Source organism: Silurus meridionalis, chromosome 13 (assembly GCF_014805685.1).
Source record: "Silurus meridionalis isolate SWU-2019-XX chromosome 13, ASM1480568v1, whole genome shotgun sequence".
NCBI classification, from domain to species: Eukaryota; Metazoa; Chordata; class Actinopteri; order Siluriformes; family Siluridae; genus Silurus; species Silurus meridionalis.
Window position 1 is genome coordinate 17,049,167 of NC_060896.1, and position 27,642 is coordinate 17,076,808.

General features: G+C 40.9%; 1 protein-coding gene across 9 annotated transcripts in view; it reads left to right on the top strand.

Moving 5' to 3' along the window:
- reln (reelin) overlaps positions 1-27,642 on the top strand; it is a 515,746-nt gene that overhangs the window by 316,960 nt on the left and 171,144 nt on the right. For all 9 annotated transcript variants that reach the window (XM_046864386.1, XM_046864387.1, XM_046864388.1 and 6 more), the window contains 2 exons: positions 7,574-7,766; positions 10,283-10,395. In XM_046864386.1, the coding sequence (XP_046720342.1) occupies positions 7,574-7,766; positions 10,283-10,395 (306 nt within the window). The remainder of the gene's footprint in view (positions 1-7,573; positions 7,767-10,282; positions 10,396-27,642) is intronic.

Genomic DNA, 27,642 nt, shown 5'->3' on the forward strand with positions numbered 1-27,642 from the left:
AATTATGCTATTTACCCTCTCCAGTTTCTATTCCGCCACCGCATCTGTCAGCATTTCAGAGAGATGCTCACTGATATGACTTTCATAAATGGGGCGTGTTTGCAAAACGCAGCTTCTCATTTTCCACTCCGAAGTAATATAGAGAGCGGTCACTATGAGGAAACTTTCAGTGGCCCTGGAGATCCATCCATCTGTAGTGAGAGCTACGTGGGCTGTGTCGGACAATTCTTTTTCAATTTCTGCTCGTGTCTCGTCATACAGTTTTGGAATGACAGTGGTGCCGAAGTGTCGGCAAAAGGGAATATTAAACCGCGGCTCGAAAACATTCATCAGCTGACGAAATCCTTCACACTCAATCATGCTGCACGGTTGCATATCTTTTGCTATAATCATCCCCAATGCTTCAGTTATGGCTATTGCCCTGTCCGACTTATCACTGAGAGCTTGCTTAAATGCTGCGGACAGTAGAAGTTGTTTCCCAACCGGCTCTCTCGTGTTTGTGCTTATCGACACATTGTCGGATGTCTTCTCAAATGAACTATCATATTAGAAGTGTTGCCATTAGCATATTGAATGCATTTTGCACAATGTTTGCACACAGTCGCAATTCTATTTACTGTTTTATTTCCTATGTCATCGTAAGTAACATGAAATCCAAAATGTTCCCACACACCGGATTTGAACGACTCCGGGCAGCCTTCATTATATCCACCACTTGCCATTTCTGCAGCACTCCTTACTCAACTTTTACTGTCTATATGTATGTCCGCACGAAACTGTCCAAGGCAAAACTGAGCACAGGGCTACATTGCGCATGCCTCGAACCGTGCAACGCACACACGAACCTAACCGAGACAAGCGAACCGAATATATATATATATATATATATATATATATATATAGATAGATAGATAGATAGATAGATAGATAGATAGATAGATAGATAGATACATACATACATACATACATACATACATACATATACAGTGAGGAAAATAAGTATTTGAACACCCTGCTATTTTGCAAGTTCTCCCACTTAGAAATCATGGAGGGGTCTGAAATTGTCATCGTAGGTGCATGTCCACTGTGAGCGACATAATCTAAAAAAAAACATCCAGAAATCACAATGTATGATTTTTTTTACTATTTATTTGTATGATACAGCTGCAAATAAGTACCTGAGAACACCTGAGAAAGTCAATGTTAATATTTGGTACAGTAGCCTTTGTTTGCAATTACAGAAGTCAAACGTTTCCTGTAGTTTATTACTAGGTTTGCACACACTGCAGGAGGGATTTTGGCCCGCTTCTCCACACAGATCTTCTCTAGATCAGCCAGGTTTCTGGCCTGTCGCTGAGAAACACCTAGTTTGAGCTTCCTCTAAAGATTCTCTATTGGGTTTAGGTCTGGAGACTTGCTAGGCCATGCCAGAACGTTGATATGCTTCTTACAGAGCCACTCCTTGGTTATCCTGGCTGTGTGCTTCGGGTCATTGTCATGTTGGAGGACCCAACCTCGACCCATCTTTAATGCTCTAACTGAGGGAAGGAGGTTGTTCCCCAAAATCTCGCAATACATGGCCCCGGTCATCCTCTCCTTAATACAGTGCAGTCGCCCTGTCCCATGTGCAGAAAAACACACCCAAAGCATGATGCTACCACCCCCATGCTTTACAGTAGGGATGGTGTTCTTGGGATGGTACTCATCATTCTTCTTCCTCCAAACACGTTTAGTGGAATTATGACCCAAAAGTTCTATTTTAGTCCCATCTGACTGTACATGGCTTTCTCCCATGACTCCTCTGGATCATCCAAATGGTCAGTGGCAAACTTAAGACGTGCCTGGACATGTGCTGGTTTAAGCAGGGGAACCTTCCGTGCCATGCATGATTTCAAACCATGACGTCTTAGTGTATTACCAACAGTAACCTTGGAAACAGTGGTCCCAGCTCTTTTCAGGTCATTGACCAGCTCCTCCCGTGTAGTTCTGGGCTGATTTCTCACCTTTCTTAGGATCATGGAGCCCCAGCACGAGGGAGATTGACAGTCATGTTTAGCTTCTTCCATTTTCTAATGATTGCTCCAACAGTGGACTTTTTTTCACCAAGCTGCTTGGCAATTTCCCTGTAGCCCTTTCCAGCGTTGTGGAGGTGTACAATTTTGTCTCTAGTGTCTTTGGACAGCTCTTTGGTCTTGGCCATGTTAGTAGTTGGATTCTTACTGATTGTATGGGGTGGACAGGTGTCTTTATGCAGCTAACGACCTCAAACAGGTGCATCTAATTTAGGATAATAAATGTAGTGGAGGTGGACATTTTAAAGGCAGAATAACAGGTCTTTGAGGGTCAGAATTCTAGCTGATAGACAGGTGCTCAAAAACTTATTTGCAGCTGTATCATACATATAAATAGTTTAAAAATCATATATTGTGATTTCTGGATTTTTTTTTTTAGATTATGTCTCTCACAGTGGACATGCACCTACGATGACAATTTCAGACTCCTCCATGATTTCTAAGTGGGAGAACTTGCAAAATATCGGTTATGTCGATTCTTTTATGTCGACGAACCCTAAAATCTCGAGCACAAGGGAGGCAAATTTGCCACTTAACGTCGGTTATCGGCTTTTGCCACGTCACCATCTCACTACCGTATTTTCGCGTATATAAGATGCGTCTTATAAAAAGTTTTACATACCCCTTACCCAGGGTGCATCTTATATACGTGAAAATACGATAGTGAGACGGCACTGTGCAGCCGCAGAAAAACCCGCGGAACTGGCGGAAAAATCAAGCCTTACAGATGCTACAGGTGTAGGATACTTTTCAGAGCTGTGTCAGAGTGAAATTATTCGAGAATTTAATGTTGACACTGGTTAGCTTTTTGTAAAAACAAACTACACCCCGCACATTTTGTGTGATTTTGTGAGCGATCTTTGTGTTTGCAATGTTGGAGAATATAATAAACGTTTGTTTTGAGAATTGACGGTGGTTTGTATTGTATACTGGTAAATCTCTGCTGTTAGTTGGTGTACACATGCCTTTTGGTGTAAACAAACATGTATGTACATTTTTATAGCATGCCTTCATCAAACAAATCGCGGCAACGCTGTTTTGTAAAAAAAAACTCCAAAAACACGTGCATGCACATACTCATTTAATAACGCACATCATGTACATAAAGAAATTTCAAGCAAGTTAATATATTGCCGCCATATTGGTTTTCGTTTATCTCGATCATCGTTATCTCAACGCTTTTTGGCACACCCCTACGCTGGTGACATAACCGGGTTCCACTGGATATACATACATATATATATATATATATATATATATATATATATATATATATATATATATATATATATATATACAAACCCGGATCCAAAAAAAAAATGGGACACTGTACAAATTGTAAATAAAAAAGGAATGCAATAATTTACAAATCTCAAACTTATATTTCATTCACAATAGAATATAGATAACATATCAAATGTTAAAAGTGAGACATTTTGAAATGCCAAATATTGGCTCATTTTGGATTTCAAAAAAGTTGGTACAGGTAGCAATAAGAGGCCGGAAAAGTTAAATGTATATAGGAACAGCTGGAGGACCAATTTGCAACTTATTAGGTCAATTGGCAACATGATTGGGTATAAAAAGAGCCTCTAAGTGTGGCAGTGTCTCTCAGAAGTCAAGATGTGCAGAGGATCACCAATTCCCACAATGCTGCGGTAAAAGAAATAGTGGAGCAATATCAGAAAAGAGTTTTTCAGAGAAAAATTGCAAAGAGTTTGAAGTTATTATCATCTACAGTGGATGATATTATGCATCCAACCCCCCGGACAGTGGCGTAAAACATTGCGATTTGACACTCTACACCGGTGAGAAAGCTCTTCAGATGGTTTTGGACAGTGATGAAGAATTTACCTTTTCATCCGAAGAAGATTGCGATTCCGACGAGGAGCGTTTGCAGTTTGAAGAGCGAATCGACCCAATCAAGGACTTTCCATCAAGTTGCTACGATGAGTAAGGTATTAAGTCTTACATTCTGATCATATAAAACTAATATTTTTTTTTAGACATCTCTGCCTAGCTTTTGTCAGCATTGCCTTTATTGTTACAACAAAAATCCGCCAATATCTGCTCATTTGTAACATTAACTGTTTGTAATTGTATGCCCTAAATATTGTTGACGTTATATAAAGTTATATTTTAGCTTCAGTTCAGTTTTGGTTAGTCTCATTTATCATCCTGAAAGGCTGTTACGTCGTGTTAGCTAGCAGAGATGTTCCGGAATGCTGAGGTGTAAATGCTATATGTACAATGCATGCTAACAAATATATATTGTTCAAGTGTATTCATCATCCTAAACTATATTGTTTGGTTATTTTTAGGAATGTGGCTGCATCACCCTTGCCTTCACTGAAAACTCACACCAGGCCACGCAGGCGTCGCTCCATTTTGAGTTCGACCGAGAATCATCCTGAGTAAGTACGTATTTTATATTTTCTTAAATTATATTTAGTTTGATTCATTACTGCATTGTATGACATATGCAAACAACTTTACCAATGACACAATTCGTGATGTTCATGTGTCTGTGTGTGTGTTTCATAAACAGATGTGATCAAGCACCTGCTCCAAAAAGGGCAAAGGCAGCACACAGACAGTCCACCATGTCATGGAAGGATCAGACAGATAACGACACAGTTCCACAGACTCTGCGAAACCTGAACACACGTGAACCTGAACCTCAACTGAGGTCTTCTGACTCACATTCTCCATTTAGTCTATTTTAAATGTTTTTCCCGGAGAGTGTTGTGTCAAATCTGTGCCACAACACAAATGCTCAAGCTGCCAAGTCAATAGCCAAGGGACGCAAATACAAATGGAGAGATGTAACCGTGAGTGAGATGTATCGCTACATTGGGCTCTTATTTTACATGGCAATGGTAAAGTTGCCCTCCATCATAGACTGCTGGCGACAGAGCAGTATTTTCACAGTTCCCTTTCCAGCAACAATTATGTCAAGGGACAGATACAGGACAATTTCGTGGAATGTACACGAGTCAGCCAGATGCAGACAAAGAAAATGACAGAAAGAGGGGCACATCTGAACATGACTGTCTTTTCAGAGTGAAACCGCTTATGGACACAATCCGTAAGACATGCAAAGCAATCTATCATCCTTGAAGACATTTAGCTGTGGATGAGAGGATGGTAGCATGCAAAGCTAACACTAACTACCATGAGCTTGTCATTGCTTGCTAAACTGTATGTCTGCCTCTAGTGGTGAAGCGTGGAAATAGGAACTGAATAGGAATCCTTTCTTACAGTAAGCACCACAAAACACCATGGAAATGCCTCGCATGCGATGTTCACCTGTGTCTTCAGTTGAACAGGAACTGCTTTCAAGAGTGGCACAGGGATTTTTGATGCAATTTTAAATAAACCACAAAGGAAACACATTCTTTCTTGTAGTACTGTACTTCTCACTCAGATCCTGGCTCAGTGATCCACAGCTCATTATGTATTCGACAGCTCATTATGCGACCCATTGTCTACAAAGCTGTCAGTCACAGCATGTCGACGCCTCTTATGCATATGGCATATGGCCTTTCAAAGTATAAAATGTTGTTTACATTTTAAATCAATGTATTGTTTAATGTGAATGAGCAGGCAGGATGATTTTCACATGATTAAAAAAAAACCTACATTAGAAGATCTGTTCTCAAAAAGTCTTGTGAAAACATGTTTACTATAGGTTTTGTGGCCTTATTTCATTGTTTTTTTTTTTTTTTTTTGCTTTTTCAAAAACCACGCATAAACCTTGTTTTGAAAAAAAAACAAACACACACATATAAGCTGTTTACATATTATGGTAGCCCAGTCTGTGCTGAATACAGTGTAATAAGTATTTTGTCAATAATATATTTAAAAGCAACCAAATGTAAGAGCATGTCAAAATCTCTCAAGAGGCCCAAAACACCCTCAGACTCCAGAAGGTTGAAATGGACTGTGGCAAAGTGAAAAACTGTTGTGTGGTCAGACGAATCAAAAATTTGAAGTTCTTTTTGGAAAACTGGGACTCCATGTCATCCGGACTAAAGAGGATAAGGACAACCCAAGTTTTTATCAGCGCTCAGTTCAGAAGCCTGCATCTCTGATGGTATGGGGTTGCATGAGTGAGTGTGGCATGGGCATCTTACACATCTGGGAAGGCACAATCAATCCTGAAAGGTATATCCAAGTTCTAGAACAACATATGCTCCCATCCAGACATCGTCTCTTTCAGGGAAGACCTTGCATTTTCCAACATGACAATGCCAGACCACAAACTGCATCAATTACAACATCATGGCTGCGTAGAAGAAGGATGCGGGTACTGAAATGGTCAGCCTGCAGTGAAGATCTTTCACCCACAGAAAACATTTGTTGCATCATAAAGAGGAAAATGCGACAAAGAAGACCTAAGACAATTGAACTAGAAGCCTGTATTAGACAAGAATGGGACAGCATTCCTATTCCTAAACTTGAGCAACTTGTGTCCTCAGTCCCCAGACGTTTGCAGACTGTTATACAAAGAAGAGGGGATGCCATTCAGTGGAAAAAAAGGCCTTGTCCCAACTTTTTTTGAGATGTGTTGATGCCATGAAATTTAAAATAAATTTATTTTTCCCATAAAATGATACATTTTCTTAGTTTAAACATTTGCTATGTCATCTATGTTGTATTCTGAATAAAATATTGAAATTTGAAACTTCCATATCATTGCATTTCTGTTTTTTACAATTTGTACATAAATGGTATATATATATATATTTATACCATTTATGTTGCTGAGCTCACCAGTGCATTCTGTTTTTGTCAAACGTTTGATTTGACCACTCCTAAATATATACACACATATACATGTACCTATTTAATATATAAGCACTCTCTTTAATAGGAATATGACATTAACTAAAGTACATGCATAGCATCCACAATCGTTTTATATTAATGTTTATTGGGCTGGTCTACAGAATCCACAATGTATGCCACTTTTTAGGATTAAATTGTTTTGAAAATATTTTATTCAATGTCTTTACTAAAATGGGACATTACACATTGTTTTAAATGTTGTGTTGACATGTTTTTATTATGTTATGCATTTCAGAGTTATACCCCTTGTTTTTTTTTTACTTGCAATTTTTTCTTTTACTTGTATCTTTTTATTGTACTTAAGTAAATTGTCATCAGAGTAATAATACTTTGAGTTGAGTATAGCATTTTAGTACTTTTCATTTTTCTATGTGCCCCTGAGCTTTGCGCTTTTGGATCAAAAACCAGTCCAGTATTTTACTGTTGTTGCCCAAATGAAAGTGACTTTCCACTGCCTGATTTATGCACTGCTCATTAGCCACATTATTGGTTGCTAAATGTATAAAATCATAACTTGTAAAGATAACAAGATACTAAATTATTTGGATTGTGAGTGTGTACATGCAGAGATATATCTGTATTATACTGTAGGTATCTATATAAAATCCTTAATATTATATCCTTATGTTTTCATGTTCATATTTGCACAGTTTCTCTGGAGAAAGTACACTTGGCCCCAGTATTCGCTATGTGGAGACTCAGTCCATGCAGATTGGGGCTTCCTACACATTGCAGTTCTCCCTAATAATGGGCTGCGGTCGTGAGCCTTCCCCCCATATTGACACACAGATTCGACTTGAGTTCTCTACTAATCATGGCTTGACCTGGCACTTAGTAAAACAGGTGAGAAATATGTGTTTTAGACATGGGTTTTTGCCAACATTCTCACACACACTAATCATTAGCTGCAGTTTGCAATCTAGAAGCCATATAATTTGTTGAATGGATGTTAAATTGACTTTGAATGCTAAAACAGCTTGTTAACCAAAATATTTTGACGGAATACTATTGCTGTGCAATTTGCTATTTGTTTACCTCATGGAACAGTATTTCCAATCCTGTGCACCTGAATGGATATAAAACCAAGAACATAAATGTGTTAGAAGTACAAACCTCAAATTAATTAAGCATGTGTGGTAACATTTTAAAAATGATTACGTTTCCAGCAAAAGGTTTTAGTAAGTTTGCTTGGCAAACATTAAAGAATCCAAATGTGCTGAATTGCTACAGACATAAGCTACTTATTTTTAATTTTAATGAAATTTAATCAGTTCAAATCCAGTGAATAACCTAAACAAGACCTTAGGGTTGCACCAGCCAGAGCATTATTAGTGCCAGTCCCAAGCCCAGATAAATTGGAAGGGTTGCATTAGAAAGTGCATCCAGCATAAAACATGTGCCAAATCAAATATGCAGATGATGATTCAGAATTGCATACCAGATTGGTTGAGGCCCGGGCTACCAACGACCTCTACAGGTATTGCTAGCCAACAAGGTACCGGCAAAAATTTGACTACTGTTGGCCAAAGGAGGAAAAGAAAAGGGGGAAGACATCTACAGAAACAGCAGAGAAAAGAAAAGTGTAGGAGAGTGGAGGTTAGGGTTGGTACTTTAAAGGGAACGCATTAGCGGATATGATTGAGTGGAGAGAGACAAGTGAAAAGGGAGTAAAGCCAGGAACATTGGAGGTGGGTTTAAACTGTTCTATCATGATGTGGATAAGAGAAATAATGTAGCAGTAATCCTGAAAGAAGAAAACTGTATGAGTGTAGTGGATGTGAAGAGAGTTTCTGACAAGGTGATGAACTTGAAGCTGGAAGTTGAAGGCATGATGATAAATGTCATCAGTGCCTATGATCTGCAAAAAATTCTGGCGTGACTTAGATGAAGTGGTTGAGAGTGTGGAATTAAAGAATAGTAATTGGGGCAGACTTCAATGGCCATGTTGCTGAAAGAAACAGAGGTAATGATGAGGTAATAAGTAGGTATGGCCTTAAGGAAAGGAATGTGGAAGGGCAGATGGTGGTAAATTTTGCTAAAAGGATGGAAATGGCAATGGTGAATAAATATTTAAAAAGAAGGAGGAGCATAAGGTGGTGAATAAGAGTAAAGAAAGTTTTACACAAGTGGACTACATTTAATGCAGGAAAGAGAAAGAGATTGGAGATTGTTGTTGGCAGGGGACAGTGTAGATAAACAGCATTGGATGGTGGTCTGTAGAATGGCTTTGGAGGTAAAGAAGAGGAGGACAGTGAGGACTGAAAAAAAGAATAAGTTGGTGGAAACTGAAGGAGGAAGATTGATTTGTGAGATTCAGGGAAGAGGTCAGATAGGGGCTAAGTGTGGTAAAGAGGTGCTGGGTGATTGGGCAACTACTGCAAAAGTAATTAGAGACAGCTAGAAAGGTACTTTGTGTAACATCTGGAAAGAGAAAGAAGACAAAGATGTGGTGGTTGAATGAGAGTGCAGGAAATCATAAAGAGGTTGGTAAAACAGAAATTGGATCTGCAGAAAGATGAGAAAAGTAGGCAGAAGTACAAGAAGATGCAGCAACAGGTAAAGAGGGATGTGGTAAGGAAAAGAAAAAGGCATATGAGGAACTGCATGAGAAGTTGGACACAAAAAAGCAGAAAAGAATTTGTACTGATTGGCTAGGCAGAGGGACAGAGCTGGGAAGGATGTGCTGCAAGTTAGGGCAATAAAGGATGCAGTTGGAAATGTGTTGACTAGTGAAGAGAGTGTGTTGGGAAGGGGAATGAAAGTCAATAGGAGCAAGACAGAGTAAATGTGTGTGTGAACGAGAGGAAATGCAGCGAAGTGGTGAGATTACAGGGAGAAATGCTGAGTGCTGAGTGGATGAGTTTAAGTTCCCTGGGGTCAACTGTACAAAGTAATAAATAGGTTGTTAGAGAAGTAAAGAAAAGAGTGCAGGCAGGGTGGAGTGAGTGGAACAGAGTGGCAGGAGTAATTTGTGATAAAGGGGTATCTGCAAGATTGCAAGGAAAAGTTTATAAGATGGTGATAAGACCTGCTACGTATTTTGTATGGTTTAGAGACAGTGGCATTATTAAAAAAAAAAATTACAGGAGGCGGAGATGGAGGTGAGCTGGGTGACATAACATTAGAACCAAGCAACCAATCTGAGACACAGGAGAATTTAAATGCACACAGACAGTAGGACACATGTCTCAATGATTAACAGGGAGGGGGGACATGAGGGAACAATAGGGACATCTAGAAGACAAAGTGTAAAGTAAGTGGAAACCCTGTTAAGATTTTTAATCCTGACCCCAAACTATCTGATTTGTATTAAACTATGATCAAAATCTGTAAGTTACATATGTTTATTTTACCCACAGGTATGTCTACCAGGCATGCCAAGTTGTCCTGAGTTTACTGCTCCCAGTGTCTACCATCCTTCTGAGTTCATTGCTTGGAAAAGGATCACCCTTCCTCTACATCAAAAAACATGGTGAGTGTTTATAAATATATTTCAACCATTAAAACTATGTCGAAAAAGCTTTCTTATAGGAATAGAGTGTTGATATTTTGGTGTTTGCAGACTATGGGGAGAGTAGGTGACAGACTGTGACAATAATGGTATATCCTCTTGGAACACCCTGGGGCATTCTTGGGAAAGAACTGAGGAAGAGCTTGGTCAAACAATTGAATGTTTATTTTTGTCGGGTTTTTTGGGGTGATCTTAATGAAATTCTTGATTTTGTAGAGCATGGTGGGAATTGGGTCTGGTGTGATCAGAGTGTTGCTGTGTTTTTTTTTGTTGCTAAACAATTATTTGATGTTTTGCTTCCTAGCCTTAATAGCCTTAGATCTGAGCAGCAGAGGTGGAAGTGCTAGAAGAGTTTTGTGATGTGTAAAAAAAATAAATAAAAAAAATAAAAAGTTTGAGTGACTACTTTGGCTAAGTGAACATTTCTGCATGGGATGATCCCAGATGTATCAGGGAGACTACAGTAGTAAAACAAAAATAAGATATTTCCTTAGTCAGTTTTTCCTCAGAAGCACTCCACCTAGCCAAAATATTTCTGAGAACTATTACTAGACTTCAGCAGAGTTGTTATATTGTTTATTGTGTAATAAATTTAGTTGCTGTTTGTTTTATTATAAAATTTACTTGTTATTAGTTTTACATTACTTAGAAAGTTATTGACATCACTATTTGGATCTATTGGATCATTAAATATTCATAATATTTAATGAAATAGGTAATTATTATAAAACTTGTTCAAACACAGTAGTGGTTTAAAAGCTGAACATATTCACCAGACTTATGCAAGATAAGCACTATTTGGCTTTTTCTCTTAGATTTACATTGTGTTTAATAGAGAGGTATTGGTGTTATTTGTATACAAATAATAATTTAGGGTGTATCATCATGGTCAAGTCAAGTCAAGTCAAGTTTATTTGTATAGCGCTTTTTACAACAGACATTGTCTCAAAGCAGCTTTACAGAAATCAACAGTGAAGGTGAATGGTGTGCATTTATCCTTGATGAGCAAGCCATGGCGACTGTGGCAAGGAAAAACTCCCTTAGATGTAATGAGGAAGAAACCTTGAGAGGGACCAGACTCAAAAGGGGAACCCATCCTCATTTGGGTGACATCAAGAGTTTGATCATAAATCTTTCAACAATACAGAACACTGGAGAGTGAGAACTAACATGAGCACTGGAGTATAAGATTATAAGTAAATGTTCTTTCAACAGTCTTTGGTATAAAAGTAGGAGCTACTGAGCTCAACATTTGTGATCATCACAGATCCAGCATCAGCTTCTCCATGCCAGAGCCTTTAAACACTCCAGGAGGTCCAATGTCAAACTCCACACATGCAGTGGGATCCAATTGGCACTGGTACGTCTCTAGATGGTTCAGGATGTTTGCGAGTTTGGCATCTACTTCTTTAAAGTCCATAATCTTCATGAGGTGGGACGTGACTGGAGCTGGCCAAACCTCAGGAAGCCTCGGTATGGGGAGAGAAAGAGAAGCAGTGGAGAGGAATTAGCATAGCTGCTGTTCATGATATTAACAGCACAAGTTGATAATGTGCATGTGATCAGATGTTCTGGAGCACAAGGTTATGATGTGATGTGTGTTATGTGTAGGCTTTGCTAAAAAGATATGTTTTTATTCTGCACTTAAACTGGGTGAGTGTGTCTGAGCCCCGAACACTGTCAGGAAGACTATTCCAGAGTTTAGGAGCTAAATGTGAAAACGCTCTACCACCTTTAGTGGACTGTGCTATTCTAGGAACTACTAGTAGCCCAGAGTTTTGAGATCTCAGGGAGCATGACGGATAGTTAGAAGACTGGAGAGATACATGGGAGCCAATCCATTTAGTGCTTTATAAGTGAGTAGCAGTAGTTTGTAGTCTATTCGAAACTTAACCGGAAGCCAATGTAGGGACGATAAGATCGGGGTTATGTGGTCATATTTTCTTGACCTTGTGAGAATTCTGGCTGCCGCATTCTGAACTAACTGAAGCTTGTTTATTAATGATGCAGGACATCCACCTAGTAATGCATTACAGTAGTCTATTCTGGAGGTCATAAACGCATGGACGAGCTTCTCTTCATCGGATATAGACAACATATTTCTTAGCTTAGAAATATTTCTAAAGGTGAAAGAAGGCTGTTTTTGTAACTTGGTTGAAATGATTTATAAAAATAAGTTGCTGTCTAAAATAACTCCCAGGTCTTTTACTGTTGAACTAGTGGTTACAGAGCATCCGTCTAAATGCAGGTTGAGATGCTGGTGCTTCTGTATACTAGTTTTTGGGCCGATGAGCAAAATCTCCGTCTTATCAGAATTTAAAAGTAGAAAGTTATGGGTCATCCAATCTCTTATTTCCTTAACACACTCAGCTATCCGGGTTAATTGAGCTATATCGCCTGGTTTAGATGAAATATATAGCTGAGTATCATCAGCATAACAATGGAAGCTAATTCCATGCCTTCTAATAATATTTCCTAAGGGAAGCATGTATATTGTGAAAAGCAGGGGTCCTAGAACTGAACCTTGTGGCACACCATAGTTCACTAGCATTAGCCTGGATAGCTCTCCATTTAAATCTACGAAATGGTAACGATCGGACAGGTAGGATTTAAACCAGCTTAATGCCTGTCCCTGAATGCCAATGTAATTCTGTAAGCGATCTAGGAGAAGATCATGATCTATAGTGTCGAATGCAGCACTAAGATCTAGTAAAACCAACAGCGAGATGAAGCCTTGGTCGGAAGCTAAAAACAGGTCATTAGTTATTTTAACTAGAGCAGTTTCTGTGCTATGATGGGGCCTAAAACCTGACTGAAACTCTTCAAAGATATTGTTCTCTTGCAGGTAGGAACATAACTGTGCAGCGACAATCTTTTCTAAAATCTTAGACATAAATGGGAGATTTGAAATTGGTCTGTAATTTGATAACGTGTTTGGATCCAGATTAGGTTTTTAATGAGGGGCTTAATAACTGCTAACTTGAGGGATTTAGGGACGTGACCTAAAGATAGTGAGGAGTTAATAATATTTAGAAGAGGCTCACCAGTTGTATATAACACTTCCTTCAGTAATTTAGTAGGAATTGGATCTAACTGACATGTTGTCGATTTAGCTTTGGCAATAACATTATACAGCTCTTCCTGTCCTATACATGTAAAACAGTGGAGTTGTGGAGTTGAAGGTAACACTGTCTCAGGAGATGCTGTAAGAGGTTGAACTGCCACAATTGTTTTTCTAATGTTATCTATTTTTCAGTGAAGAAAATCATAAAGTCCTCACTACTAAACTGTGATGGAACACAATTTTCAGAGCCCTGATTTGTAGTTAGTTTAGCTACTGTACTGAAAAGGAACCTGGGATTGTTTTTGTTGTTTTCTATGAGTTTGCTCAGGTGTTCAGCTCTAGCAGCTTTTAGCGCCTGTCTGTAGCTGAGCATACTGTCTTTATACGATTCTAAATACCTCCAATTTAGTTTTCCTCCATTTTCTGTCCAGATTACGGACTGTTCTCTTGAGGGCATGCGTATGACTATTATACCAAGGTGCACGTGCTTGTTCTCTAACCTTTTTTAACCGGATGGGGGCAACGGTGTCTAATGTGCTAGTGAGGATAAGGTCTATGTTCTTAGCCATTTTATCAAGATCATTAGTAGTTATGGGTTTAGTGTGAAATTGAGATAAATCAGGCAGGTTATTTATGAATCTGTCGATAGCGTGGTGCAACACGGCTAATCTGCTCTACCGGTAGTGTGTACAGTATAAGATAATGGTCTGTGATGTCATCACTCTGAGGTAAAATATCTATATCAGTGACGTCTGCGCTGTGGGATATTATTAATATTATTAATGTGTGGTTAAAGCGATGAGTTGGTCTGGTGACGTTTTGTTTAACCCCAAAAGAGTTTAATAAGTCGACAAATGATAATCCTAGAGCATCGTTTATATCATCTACATGAATATTAAAATCTCCTACAAGCAGCACTTTATCAAAATCGATCAAGAGGTCTGAAAGAAAACAAGCAAACTCTTGAAGAAAATCAGCGTAGGGCCCTGGGGGTCTGTAAACGGTGACCAGAGCGAGTTTTCTATGTATATCTGAAAGTACAATTTTAAGGACGAGCACTTCAAATGATTTAAAGCTGAATCCTAATTTCTGACTAACATTAAGAGAGGCACTATAAATGGTTCCTACACCCCCCCACGACCAGTCTGATGGGGCTCATGCTTATAAACATATCCTGACGGTGTAGACTCGTTTAGACCCATATAATCACCTGGTTTAATCCAGGTCTCAGTGAGACAGAGTGCATCGAGATTATTCTCTGTGATCATCTCATTTACAATCAGTGCTTTGGGTGCAAGTGATCTAATGTTTAATAGACCAAACTTTAGAACTTTGTTGTGTTTGTTTATCTGGCATTTTCAGTTTTAACTTCAATGAGATTGTTTCTGGATCTTGTGTATTTAATTCTTGGTTTTACCACACGAGGAATAGATATGGTTTCTATAAACTGGGCTGTGTGTGAACTTGTAATTATTTGGTCTGTTGTATTCGTGTTCTCATAGTTGAAGATTTCCTGATGTCTTACCAGTCAGATGGTGTGAAGTATCCTAGAGATGTTATCTGATAGCACTGCTGCTCCAACTCTGCTGGGGTGCAGGCCATCAGGGCAGAAGAACCTAGGACGCTCCCAGAAACAGTTCCAGTTATTAACAAAGAGAAGTTTGTGCTCTTGACACCATGACTGTAACCATTCATTTAGTGCTAAAAGTCTACTAAACTTCTCAGCCCCTTGCTGGTAAGTGGGAAGAGGTCCTGACACAATGATCCTCGTTGTGGGCGATGTGCTAAGTACCGTCTCCACCAGGATCCTGAAATCCCTCTTTAAGATCTCCGTTTGCCTTAGCCGGGTGTCGTTCATTCCGGCATGGAGAACAACAGTTCCGAAGTTTTCGTTCAGGATCGTGGGTACCTGCGCAGCGACATCGAGAACCCGAACACCAGGAAAACAGCGAGTGTGCACCTTACCTTTAGCTCCGGTAGCGCGGACATGCCGGACGCGTTTCGCCTCGCGGAGAGGGGTGAAGTGGTTCTCGGTCGAGATCTCGAAGGCCGGTGGTGGCGGGGGAGATGTCCTCAACCGGGGCTTGGCTTGCGGCTCCCGCTGCTGCCGCATCCAAGGTCTGTGGTGCACCGGTGCCGGAGTGAACGATACCTGGGCGGGCCACATTGTAGGTGCGCTGGGCCTGGGCAGAGAAACACGTGGAGTTGAGGTGCTGGGAGCGTTAGACTCAACCCGAGAATTTACCTGGGACGAGTGCGCGTCCGCCCGGGATGTTTCCAGTGCCACTTTCCGCTCTCGCAGCTGGGCATGCTTTGCATGCAGCTCGCGAATTTGATTCTCCAAAGCTTCCATCTCCAACGCCACCGTTTGCAACTCGAAAGAGTCCTCACCTGCGCTCAAAGTCAGACACACAGCCAGCATAGTGCTTATAATCACGAACAGAGTTAATATACAGAGATATGAGTGAGAGGCAATGAATATAGACAACACTAGTGATAGTCGAGTTAACTGACTACAGGCACAAGTCAGGAAGACAACAATAATTTAGGATTATTAAAAGAGAAAAAATAGATAGATAGGTAGATAGTAAAGTTTGAAAACGCTGAGAGAAATACAAACATGGTACTCGCGGCAAACAAGTCAAAAACAAACATTTATAGACTCAAATTTCTCTTACTTTTTATTTCCACATACACACTTATGCATTGTGCACTACAGAGGTATAAGAGTACCTGAAACTCATACTTAGTATAGATACCTTACTGCAAAACTAACTCTGTTACAAGTTAAAGGCACAAATTTCAATAAGAATTGAGTTAAAGTCTTAGAGGATCTGATTTAAACAGTACTTACAAATTTTACTCTTGAACATTACTATTAAATGTAGGCTCAAAGATACACTAGTCCTCAACACCAAGATGCATGCTACTGGAAAATAATTAACTGTAAATAAAAACAGAATGCAATGATTTGTGAATCTCGTAAACCAATATAGAACATATAATTAATATTAAAATGTTTAAACTGAACTAAGACCACACTGGAGATATAGATGCTTGTACTAGATAGGATCAATTTATTTAATATCAATCACATACACAAACATCAAATGGGACAGTATAGGTGTTCTCCACAAAGAATTAGAGTAGAAGAAACTTTGAAAGGCTTTGACTGGTGGGTAATGATTTGACACTTACATACACTTATGAATTCCCATTAAAATTCCCATAACTGAACCTTATCCAGTCTAAACTGTTATTCTTAGGACTGAAACCAATTTGCCAAAGAGAAATCTCAGTTGAATTCCCTGAGTGATTAGGGGAGTGGGTCATGTCTTCCTGACATGGAGCTGATAACAACCCAAGCAACACCTCCCCAGTCAATGCTGCATCCCCTGTAAACAGGGCTACACTGTTGCAATCAACAATAAATGAAATGTCAGTCATATCGTTCTTAAAATAAGTGGAAGAGTGAGGGCGAACCTCACTTCATCTTCACCATTTGGGCATGCCTTACTTTCTTTCATGAATACACCAATGCATGATTAGTAGCAACTATACATCCCTTAATCTAATGAAACTGAGTAGTTGTATTGGACCCCTTCCACCATTCCTTATGTACATGGGCAAAAAAAAATCTGCTCCAGTACCACTAGGTTTTTTGACTGGTCTCTCTGGTAGCTGATGGGTCTGTTTGGGGAAGCAATCAATAAATTACAAAATGGCCCACTTCAGGTCAGGGTACTCCAGCAGGCTTTACCTTGAGGCATGGTCATGGTGGATGATGAGACTGCTGCCAGAGTACCACCTGTTTGTAACAGGCTCTGTAGTCCTCTTTGTTTTTTTGCCCGATTTTTAAACAGGTGGTAGAACCACTGGTCCTGTTCTATGCAAATTTTGAGGAGGGCCTTGTGTTGTTTTTCGTGGATGTCATTGCGGGTGTTGAAAATCTTAACAAGTGCTGAGAACTCAGTATTCCTTGTGTTTTGTTCTTTCTGTATTGATAATTATTTACATACATTATTTAATAAATTATCTACACATCCCAAGCATAGCATAGGTAGGCTTCTCCTAACAGTAGTGGCAGCAGATGGGCCATTCTTCGGTTTCTTTGTATGTTTGAAGAGCTCACTGAGTGACTCCGGGGCATACTGTGGGTCATCTTCAGCTTTCTTAATTCATAAACTTTGCAATTTTAACATTTGCATTTAATTATTTAAGTAATCTTTCACAGTTGAGTTTACTTATTGTATTTTATACTTCGCTACACATTTTTAAAAAGCATTTTTTTCCTAATTAAAAACAGCAAGCATAGGCCATTCCCTGTAGAACTGTGAATGAACAAGCTAAAGAAAGCACATTAACATATGTAATTGACCTAATATGGGAGGTATTCAGCTTCAGTGTGTGGAGCGTGGAATGTTTTTAGTCTTTTTCTGTTGCTAGTAATCATGTAATTTAGTTTAATTAGTAATTTAGATCCTAGCAATAAAGGAGCACATCTAGACAGGGTTAGTGAGAGTAAGAGCAGTCCTTACTTGCCTCAGTTAAGGCAAGTTCATGATTTAACAATAAGAATTAAACACTAATTCCAAAAAGCATTCTAATTTGAAAGCCACTGTTGACCAAAAAAAGATGCAAAAGTTAGTCTCACATTTACCAAAAGACATCTTGATTATCCCCAAGACTATTGGGTAAATATTCTGTGGACCAATGAAAAAGAAGATTACCTTTTTGGAAGTTATGCATCCCATTACATCTGCCGTTAAACTAGCGAGCACATCATTTCATAAAAAGAACATTATAACAACAGCAAAACGTGGTGGTGGTAGTGTGATGGTCTTGGGATGCTATGCAGCTTCAGGACCTGGGTGACTTGCAATAATTGATGGAGCCATGAATTTTTGGCTCTACCAGAAAATCCTGAAGGAAAATATCCAGCTTTCAGTTCATGACCTCAAGCTCAAGTGCATTTGGGTTATGCAGTAGACCAGTTATCCGAAACACACCAGCAAGTCCACCTCTGAATGATTAAAAATCTGAAAAACTTCAGTCATCTTGTCAACTTTCTTAATACCTTCCCCTTGACATTTAACAGCGGCCCTCCCACACACAAGGGAGGAAATGTCCTGGACCTGGTTTTCACCAGCCCTACTCCAGCTACAGACATGACTGCCACTCCACTTCAATTTCTAATCATGACCTGGTTTCCTTTTCAATCACTTATTCTATTGTACCTAAAAACAATTTACATGTCTCTCTTATCCGTCCTAACCTTCAAACCATCTCTCCCTCCTCAGTAGCTTCCTGTACTCTTTTATCTATTCCTGACCCTGACTCCTTTTCCTCTCTAACCTTGGACTTTGCTACTGACTCCTTTCTCTCCTCTCTTTCCTTAACCATGGACCTCCTCTGCCCCTTGACTACAAAACCCAAGAAGACTTTTTGTCCCACACCCTGGCTGCCAGAAGTTTTGCGCAGCAATCGGCAAGAACTCAGATCAGCAGAGAGGAAGTGGAAAAAATTAAAACTTGATGTAGACCTTGAATCTTACTGTGCACTCCTGACCAAATTGTCTTCAGATGTGACTTCTGCTAAGACTGCCTTCTACAAGGAAAATCTAAAGGCTGAAGTAAGATAACTGCTGATGAATTTGCCTCCTTCTATAATGAGAAGATTAAGGAAACCTGCAAGACCTTCACTTCCTCCCCAACAATGACTAAACAACACATCCATGAATCCCCTACTCATTCATTGTCAAGATTCTGAACCTCAACAGATTAGATACTGCAAGTCATCCAATCTTGCAATCCCACCACCTGCCCTCTGAATCCAATCCCTTCAACTACACTTTAGACCATCTCACAAAATCTTCTGCCCTTCATCTCCATAATCTTGAACAGGTCCTTAACATCTGGCTATGTGCCAACTACCTTTAAGCAAGCAAGGGTAATTTCCATCCTAAAGAAACCTGCTCTGGATCCATCAGACATCAACAATTACAGAACAGTATTACTTCTCCCCTTTCTTTCTAAATCTCTGGAACGCACTGTTTTTAACCAACTTTCTATCTATCTCTCACAGAACACCAGCCATGATCCAAACCAGTCTAGTTTCAAAGTGGCACATTCCACAGGGACGGCCTTTTTGGCTGTTTCTGAGAAACTGCATTCTGCTCGATCAGCCAAGCTGTCATCTATGCTTATCTTTCTGGACCTTTCAGCAGCATTTGACACAGTCAACCACAAGACTCTCTTGTCTACCTTTAGGAGCCTCTGTATCTGTGGAACAGCATGGGAATTGTTTGCTATCTACCTGGAAGGTCGCTCATACCAGGTAACATGGAGGGGATCCACATCTGCCCCATGCAGACTCACCATTGATGTCCCACAAGGCTCGGTACTTGGTCCCCTCCTTTTCTCCCTCTATACCCACTCCATTGGTCAAGTCATATGCTCACATGGGTTTTCTTACCACTGCTATGCAGATGACACTCAACTCATCTTTTCTTTCCCTCTATCAGATACCACATCTTCCGCTCAGATGTTGGCATGCTTGACAGACATATCTTCATGGATGAGTGCTAATCAATTAAAACTCCCCCCAGCAAAACAAAACTGCTCATCCCAGGTCAAGATCTCCGAATAACTCTTCATGACTCTCTGCTCTCCCCTTCAGCCACTGCTCATAACCTTGGGGTAACTATAGACAATCCTTGAGGTAACTATGGACAATCATCTGTCCTTCTCCTCACATGTTGCTAATGTGGCACATTATTGTCGATTTATTCTCTCCCCCGGGCTTGAACATCCGATTGATTCAAAATTTCTGTCCACACAGGCTGCCCAGGTGCTTGTTCAGTCTTTTGTCATTTCGAGACTGGACTAATGCAACTCTCTGTTGGCAGGTCTTCCTCTGAACGCTATTCGTCCACTGCAAATGATCTGAAAACGCAGCTGCATGACTTGTGTTCAATCTGCCCAAGTTCTCCCACACCACCCCAATGCTACGTTCTCTTCACTGGCTTCCAGTAGATGTACATATCAGATTCAAAACACTGATGCTTGCCTACAAGGCCAAAAATGGACCAGCACCATCTTACCCCAGAGACCTCATTACACCTCGCACTGAACCATGCTGTCTGAGATACTCCAGCACTGGTACCACCTTCTCTCAGAATGAGAGGTAAGTATACTTTAAGGCTCTTCTCTTTTCTGGCACATTCTCCTAGATGTCCGTACAGTGGGGTCCCTGGCTATCTTTAAGCGACAGTTAAATACCTACCTCTTCCTGAAACACTTAAATTATCACTTTCCAAGTTTACTTTGTAAAAATCAAGCGTAATAATCTGATTTATATTGTTTGTAATCTAGCATACCAGTGTAGATTTATTTATTGATAGAGACTCAAAGCACTTTTGTACATCTCTCTGGACAAGGGCATCTGCTAAATGCTCTAAAATCTGTTTAAGATGTGTCATGGCTAATTGAAAACAGAATGAACAAAAATTATTAACAAAAAGAATAAACTGAGTATAGAATCCAGGCTTGTCAAAGAATCAGGCTTTATTTCAGCAGAAACAAAGTCAGGCAGTTCCATGGAAGTGCCCCCAAAACACAGCAAATGCAAAGTGTTTTAATATATTTTTAACTAACTTGGTAACACCTTTTTTTTATCTCATCCACCACAATTATCTTTAAATCGCCTCTGTTCTATCATGTCATAAAACAATTATAGCAGAACCCGTCCAGCTATATATATATATATATATATATATATATATATATATATATATATACAAATAGTAACTTACTGCTTTCTGGTGTTTAGTAGCAAGTGTCATTGCCACATTTAAAAAAACTCTGATAGCTTTTTTTTTTAGAATTTGTACAAATGTATGCTTACCCTCAAAGCGCATAGTCCAAATATCAGTCTAAGGACCACATTTTTTTATCAGCTAAGGGTAATCACAAAGTTATGTTTTGGGTGCAAACTGAAACTTGGAAAAGTTTACTGCAGCAGTTCTCTGTGCTCTGCCAACTTACAGTCCATGAAATACAGTGTCTCATCTGTATGCTTAGGTGCCAAAACAAGCTCTAAAATATCTTTGAGACACAGGAGAATTTCCCAAGTGTTGTCTACCTCAACTGTACAACTGTTTTTCAACTTTTTCAAAAACATATTCTATAGGCATTACCAGAGGAAGCTCATTCCACACATAGGCTGCTCTCCTTTTTACAGTTCCTAGAGATCAACATTTGCCACAAAGTGATAGTGGTTGTGACAGGCCATTTATTTGGCAATGGTGTTGTGTCACTTCTTGTACAGCACTCTCTGGCATATACAGAATAGTTTGCTTTTTTTAATAACAGAGATGTTAGATTGTGTTCAAGCTTTTTTCCTAAATCATAAAGATCATTGTCACTTTCATCTTCACTGACGGCTAGATCCTCTGTGTCAGAAGTTGCCAGATGCTTTTGTTCACCTTGACTTTTATGGATTACTTTACATTACTGGTGATTCTGACTTTGATTTCAGACTTGGAATTCTTCCAAGTATGCTCTCTGTGTGTTTTAATTTTGTGTGCATTGAAAGTGGAGTATACACTGCTCTGAAAGTTACAATTCAATTCATTTTTATTTGTATAAAGCTTTCAACAATTAACATTGTCTCAAAGCAGCTTTACACAGATAATGTGGTGATTAAAAGTGAGTATGTTCTTTATAAGTGGGTTTGTCCCTGATAAAAAGCCGGTGGCGAGTGTGGCAAGGAAAAACTCCCTGAGATTCATGTTAGTATTTATATGGACAATCAACTTTGTGGTTTGTATTCCTCAGATGAGCAGTCTACATTTTACGGTTCTGGTGTGAAAGAGGGATAAATGATTATGGAGTACATTTGAGAGACTTGAATGTACACAGACATTCCTGATACAAGCAGGAAAAGGGCTCTGTACTTGCATAAGTTACATGTTTTAGTATATAATGTTTAATAAGCTATGCTCCCTTTTTTTTAGATAACTGGGCAGTACTTGCCTTTTCAAAGCATTTTATATAAGGCAATAAATGAGATGTTAAAAGTAGGCATTTATCTTAATTTTGGGCATTTTATCATAAAGGTATATCAACTGTGTCATTCACTATTGTGTGTATGTGGAACAACATAAGTTGAGAGCTACTGTTAAACACAATTTTTGCTTTTTTTTAAATGCTCAGCAGGCATTGGAGTCAACCTCAATTTACACACATTAAAATGTACACATATGTTACTACAAAAAAATCAGTGGTTTCTAATTTGTAATACTTGAACACACATATACTTAAAAAAAACAACTTACCAAAGTTGGCGTCCTCTTAGCTGAAGTTGCAATTGTCCAAACCTGTGAAAAACTGAAAAATGCAAATAGTGTTTTTTTTTTCGATGTCATGTTAATGCAGATACAGTAAGTCCCAGGCAGAAAACATGTTCATCCAAGGAGAAGGTAAATTGCAAAAAAGTAAACAAGTAAAACTGTTGCACATCTTTTAATGGTCACACCAGGATATGTGAACAAAGATGAATATGAGAGAATATATGTTGTCTGAAGTCCAAATTGTTATGAGAGTAAATAATGACAGGATAACCCATGGTCCAAGTAGAAGCCTTCTCATATGCATAATGCACAGCCACCAAGCCCTGTTGATAGCATGGTGGATAGCCTTGTACTACACTATTCAATTAATTGCTATAATAGGCAATTGGCTGTTTCTTTCTACCAATATATTTCTCTTGCATGAGCACTAAAAAAGCATACCTATCAACAGGATTTACAACATACAAAAGAATAGGCTTTATATAATCTATAAAGTGGCTAAATAAGGTGCTACTTGAAGGTCCTGTATTGAAGTTTTAAAGGCTACTAGTTTATCAGAATTCCACAAGCAGCAGATGCAAAATCTGTCGACATGCTGTTTTCATTAGTTCTCTAAAAGGAGCGGTTTTAACAACATAGTTTTTTATCCATTCTGCACTGAATTCCATCATCCCCAAAAATTCATAAACTGACCAACTGGTTGAGGCATAGGTGTCCCAATACTGACCTACTGACAATGTAAACACTTGATAAGAGAGAAAAGAAATGGTATTTCGATTACCCTTTTTGTCTGCGCATATGGTTGCATTGACAAATAAAAACCTTGAACTTTGAATTCTCTATATGAGGGCTGGCTGATTTTACCAACCCTACATCTGTGTAATGCTGAAACCATAGTTCAGCATACTTGATTCTCCATTTCAGAGAACAGTTAATCATATCTAGTTACACTTGCAGTTTGCATTTGTTTACCATTTACAAGCACTACTTCTCTAGAAGTATCCAGCAATAGATTACCACACATAATTTTAATATACATATTATCTCTTTAAAAGTATTTTCTGTAGCTTCCAATAAAATATTCTCTACAGATTTCATTATGGGATCAATATATTTTGCCTAAATCCTTTACCTATATACAAAGATTAGAGGCAGGTACATCCGCGGGATCCAGGTTGGCCAGATTGTTCTGTCAGAAAGTTCAGGTTTAAGGATCCAAGAGAATCGGCTCCCTGAATCGGCTCCCTGAATTGGAGTCATGGAAATGGGAAATCATGGGATTTTTGCGCATACGCTTTGGTGACCAACTCCCCACAGGTACTCCACCACCGTCCTCGCATGCTGCCCCAGCTCGGCAGGCCCCTGCACCGCCTACCGCCCCCCAGCTATGCGTGAACCTCAGCTTGCGCCACCAGCCCGCTTTTCAGGTGACCCAGACTCCTGCCGCTCGTTTATTATGCAGTGTGATCTGATTTTCAGCATGCAGCCCTCAATTCGGTACGGAGCGCTTCAAGGTGGCCTACATCATTTCCCTCCTGTCAGGCCAAGCCCTAAGGTGGGCCACCGCAGAGTGGGAAAGTCAATCGGCCAACTGCAGGTCATTCGCTGCCTTTTCTGCCGAACTCCGGAAGGTTTTTGGCTCATCTACGCCACGCCAAAATGCCGCCCGCTCCCTGATCTCGGCCACACAGGGGCATCGCTCTGTTGCAGAGTTCGCGGCTGACTTCCAGACCCAGGCCATTGACAGCGGGTGGGAACGCATAGCACTTTACAATACTTTCTCTCCTCTGCCATTAAGGACGAACTCCCAGCTCGTGATCCACCCCAGGATCTGGATTCTTTGATCTCCTGGGCTACACGCATCGGGGGCATAAGGGCGCATAAGGGAACGCCGCCGGGAGCGTGGTTACCCCGCTCAGGCCCTAGGTCATTACGGTCCTCCAACTACAGTTCCCCACCCCGTGCTTTGGGTTTTGGCACCCGTTCTTTCTCTCTGCCGCAGGCCATGAAAATAGGATGCCACCACCTGACCCCTGCTGAGAAGGAGAAGCGTCAGTCACTGGGTCTATGCCTTTACTGCGGAGGTAAAAGGCACATGGCCGCATCCTGCCCATTAAAAGGCAAGGCGCGTCGGTAAAGGGGGGGGAGCACCCACGAGCCACTCCTTCCCTGCTCCCTCCAAACCCACTATCTTGGTCCACCTTCAGGTTGGCCCCGGAGGCACGGAATTGGCTGCCTTTGTCGACTCTGGGGCTGATGCCGAATTCATCGACCTCAAGCTTGCCCGGCAACTACTGGTCCCCATGGAACCCCAACCTGAAGCTCTGCTGATCAGAGCCCTGGACCGCAGCCTTTTAGGCTGGGCCATGCACCGCACTAAGCCTCTACTCATGTCAGTGGGGGAACGACATCAAGAGTGGCTTTCCTTCCTGGTCATCTCCTCTCCCCAAGCCCCCTTCATGCTTGAGTTCCCTTGGCTTCGGAAACACAACCCACGTATTGATTGGATGACAGGGCATATTCTGGATTGGGGTGTGCATTGCTTCGGCCACTGCCTCGCCCTCTCTCCACCCAAACCATTGCCGGTTGTCACTCCCAAGCGCTCGGATCTAGCATCAGTTCCTGATATCTATCATGACCTCACGCGCGTGTTCAGTAAGGCCTTGGCTATCTCCCTGCCTCCCCACAGACACTTTGACTGTGCTATTGAACTGCATCCCGGAACCAGTCCCCCAAGGGGCCGCCTGTATCAGTTATCCGCCCCAGAGAGAGCTGCCATTAACCAGTACATCCAGGAGTCCCTTGCAGCAGGTATCATCCGACCATTCTCCTTCCTAGCTGGGGCAGGTTTCTTCTTTGTAGAAAAGAAGGATAAATTCCTACGCCCTTGTATTAACTACCGGGGTCTTAATGCGATCACTGTCCAGAACCGTTACCCCTTGCCGCTTATTGCCTCGGCATTCGAGCTCCTGCATGGTGCCACGATCTTCACTAAGCTGGATCTTTGCAACGCATACCATCTGGTGCGTATCAGGGAGGGTGAAGAATGGAAGACCGTCTTCAATACCCCAACCGGTCATTACGAGTACCTAGTCATGCCGTTTTGCCTAACCAATGCCCCGGCCGTTTTTCAGGCACTAGTCAACGAGGTCCTCCGTGACATGCTCAACGCCTTGCCCCCAAGGTCTTCTTCGGCCCCTTCCTACCCCGAAACGCCCGTAGTCGCACCTCGCCATGGACTTCGTTACCGGGCTGCCTGTTTCCAATTGCAACACGGTTGTCATGACAGTCATTGATCGGTTTGCAAAGATGGGCCACTTCATCGCTCTACCCAAGCTGCCATCTGCCAAGAAAACCGCCAAGCTGGCCCTCCAGCACATATTTCGCCTTCATGGTTTTCCCAGAGATATCGTCTCGGACCGGGGACCCCAATTCTCGGCTCGGTTTTGGAAAGAGTTCTGATGCCTCCTGGGCATCTCGGTCAGCCTCTCATCTGGGTTTCACCCCCAAACGAACGGACAGACCGAGAGACTCAACCAGGACCTTGAAACTGGTCTCCACCTCCTTTGCAGTCGAGAACCATCCTTCTGGTTGGACAAACTGATGTGGATTGAGTATGCCCATAACACCCTTCACACTGCTGCCACAGGGCTTGCGCCCTTCCAGGTAGTCCACGGTTACCTGCCTCTGACCTTCTCCAACCAGGAACCCCGGTCCACCGTTCCTTCCACCGCCCTTTTCTTCCGGTGCTGCCGTCGCGGCTGGAGAACCACCCGAACAGTCCTGCTCATGAATGGCAATAGGCTTCGCCAGGGGGCCAACCGTAAGCGACTCCACTCTGCTTGTGCTGAACGTGCTCCGACTCCCGGCTCGGTTCTCCTCGCGCTCAACGCGCTCCGGTTCCCAGCTCGGCTCGGCTCTGCCCTGCACACGTTAAATGCGCTCCGACTTCCGGCTCGGCATCCTCGCCCTCCCCGCATGTCGGCTCTCTGAATTCGGTTCCCTGAATCGGCTCCTTGAATCAGCTCCCTGAATCAGCTTTCTGAATCGGCTTTCTGAAACGGCTTTCAGAATCAGCTCTGCACGCTCGCTTCTCCCCTGCTCTCTTCGCATCCACCTTGGATCCTTAAACCTGAACTTTCTGACAATTATGTACTGGGACATTAGGGGGTACCTTTATTTGTTCAGTTGGCTGTTGCTATTTCTCTTCCAATTCTGAATCACAAGTAGACTTATAAATCATAGTACAATGATCCTCAGACTTAGGTAGTCTAACTTTATGGAGTTAAGCTTCAATGAATTGAGCCAATTTTTTTACATTCTTCTGTACATGTTTAAGTTCAAGTTTATTTCTAAAGCGCTTTTACAATGGACTTTGTCTTAAAGCAGCTTTACAGAATTTAAGAATTAAAGTGAATGCTGTTTGTTTATCATTGATGAGCAAGCCTTGGGTGACTGGCAAGGAAAAAAACTTTTAGATGTTATGAGGAAGAAACCCTGAGAGAAACAGACTCAAAAGGGGAACCCACCTCATTTGGGTGATAACAAGTGTGTGATTATAAATCTTAAAACAAGTCACTTTTACCAGGGATTAACTGCTGAATATTCAGCAGAACACACCACACAATTTCTTACCGTTTTTTTTCACTATTCTGACTTTTTCCTGGACATTGTACTTAGCGGAACAGTGGCAGTCTTTAAAGACTTTAAGATACGTAAGCGTGGAAAGCGAGCCGGCGCATTGGTCATACCCCAACATCGAGGCTTCAGAGCCAAGCTGCCTAGTATCCAT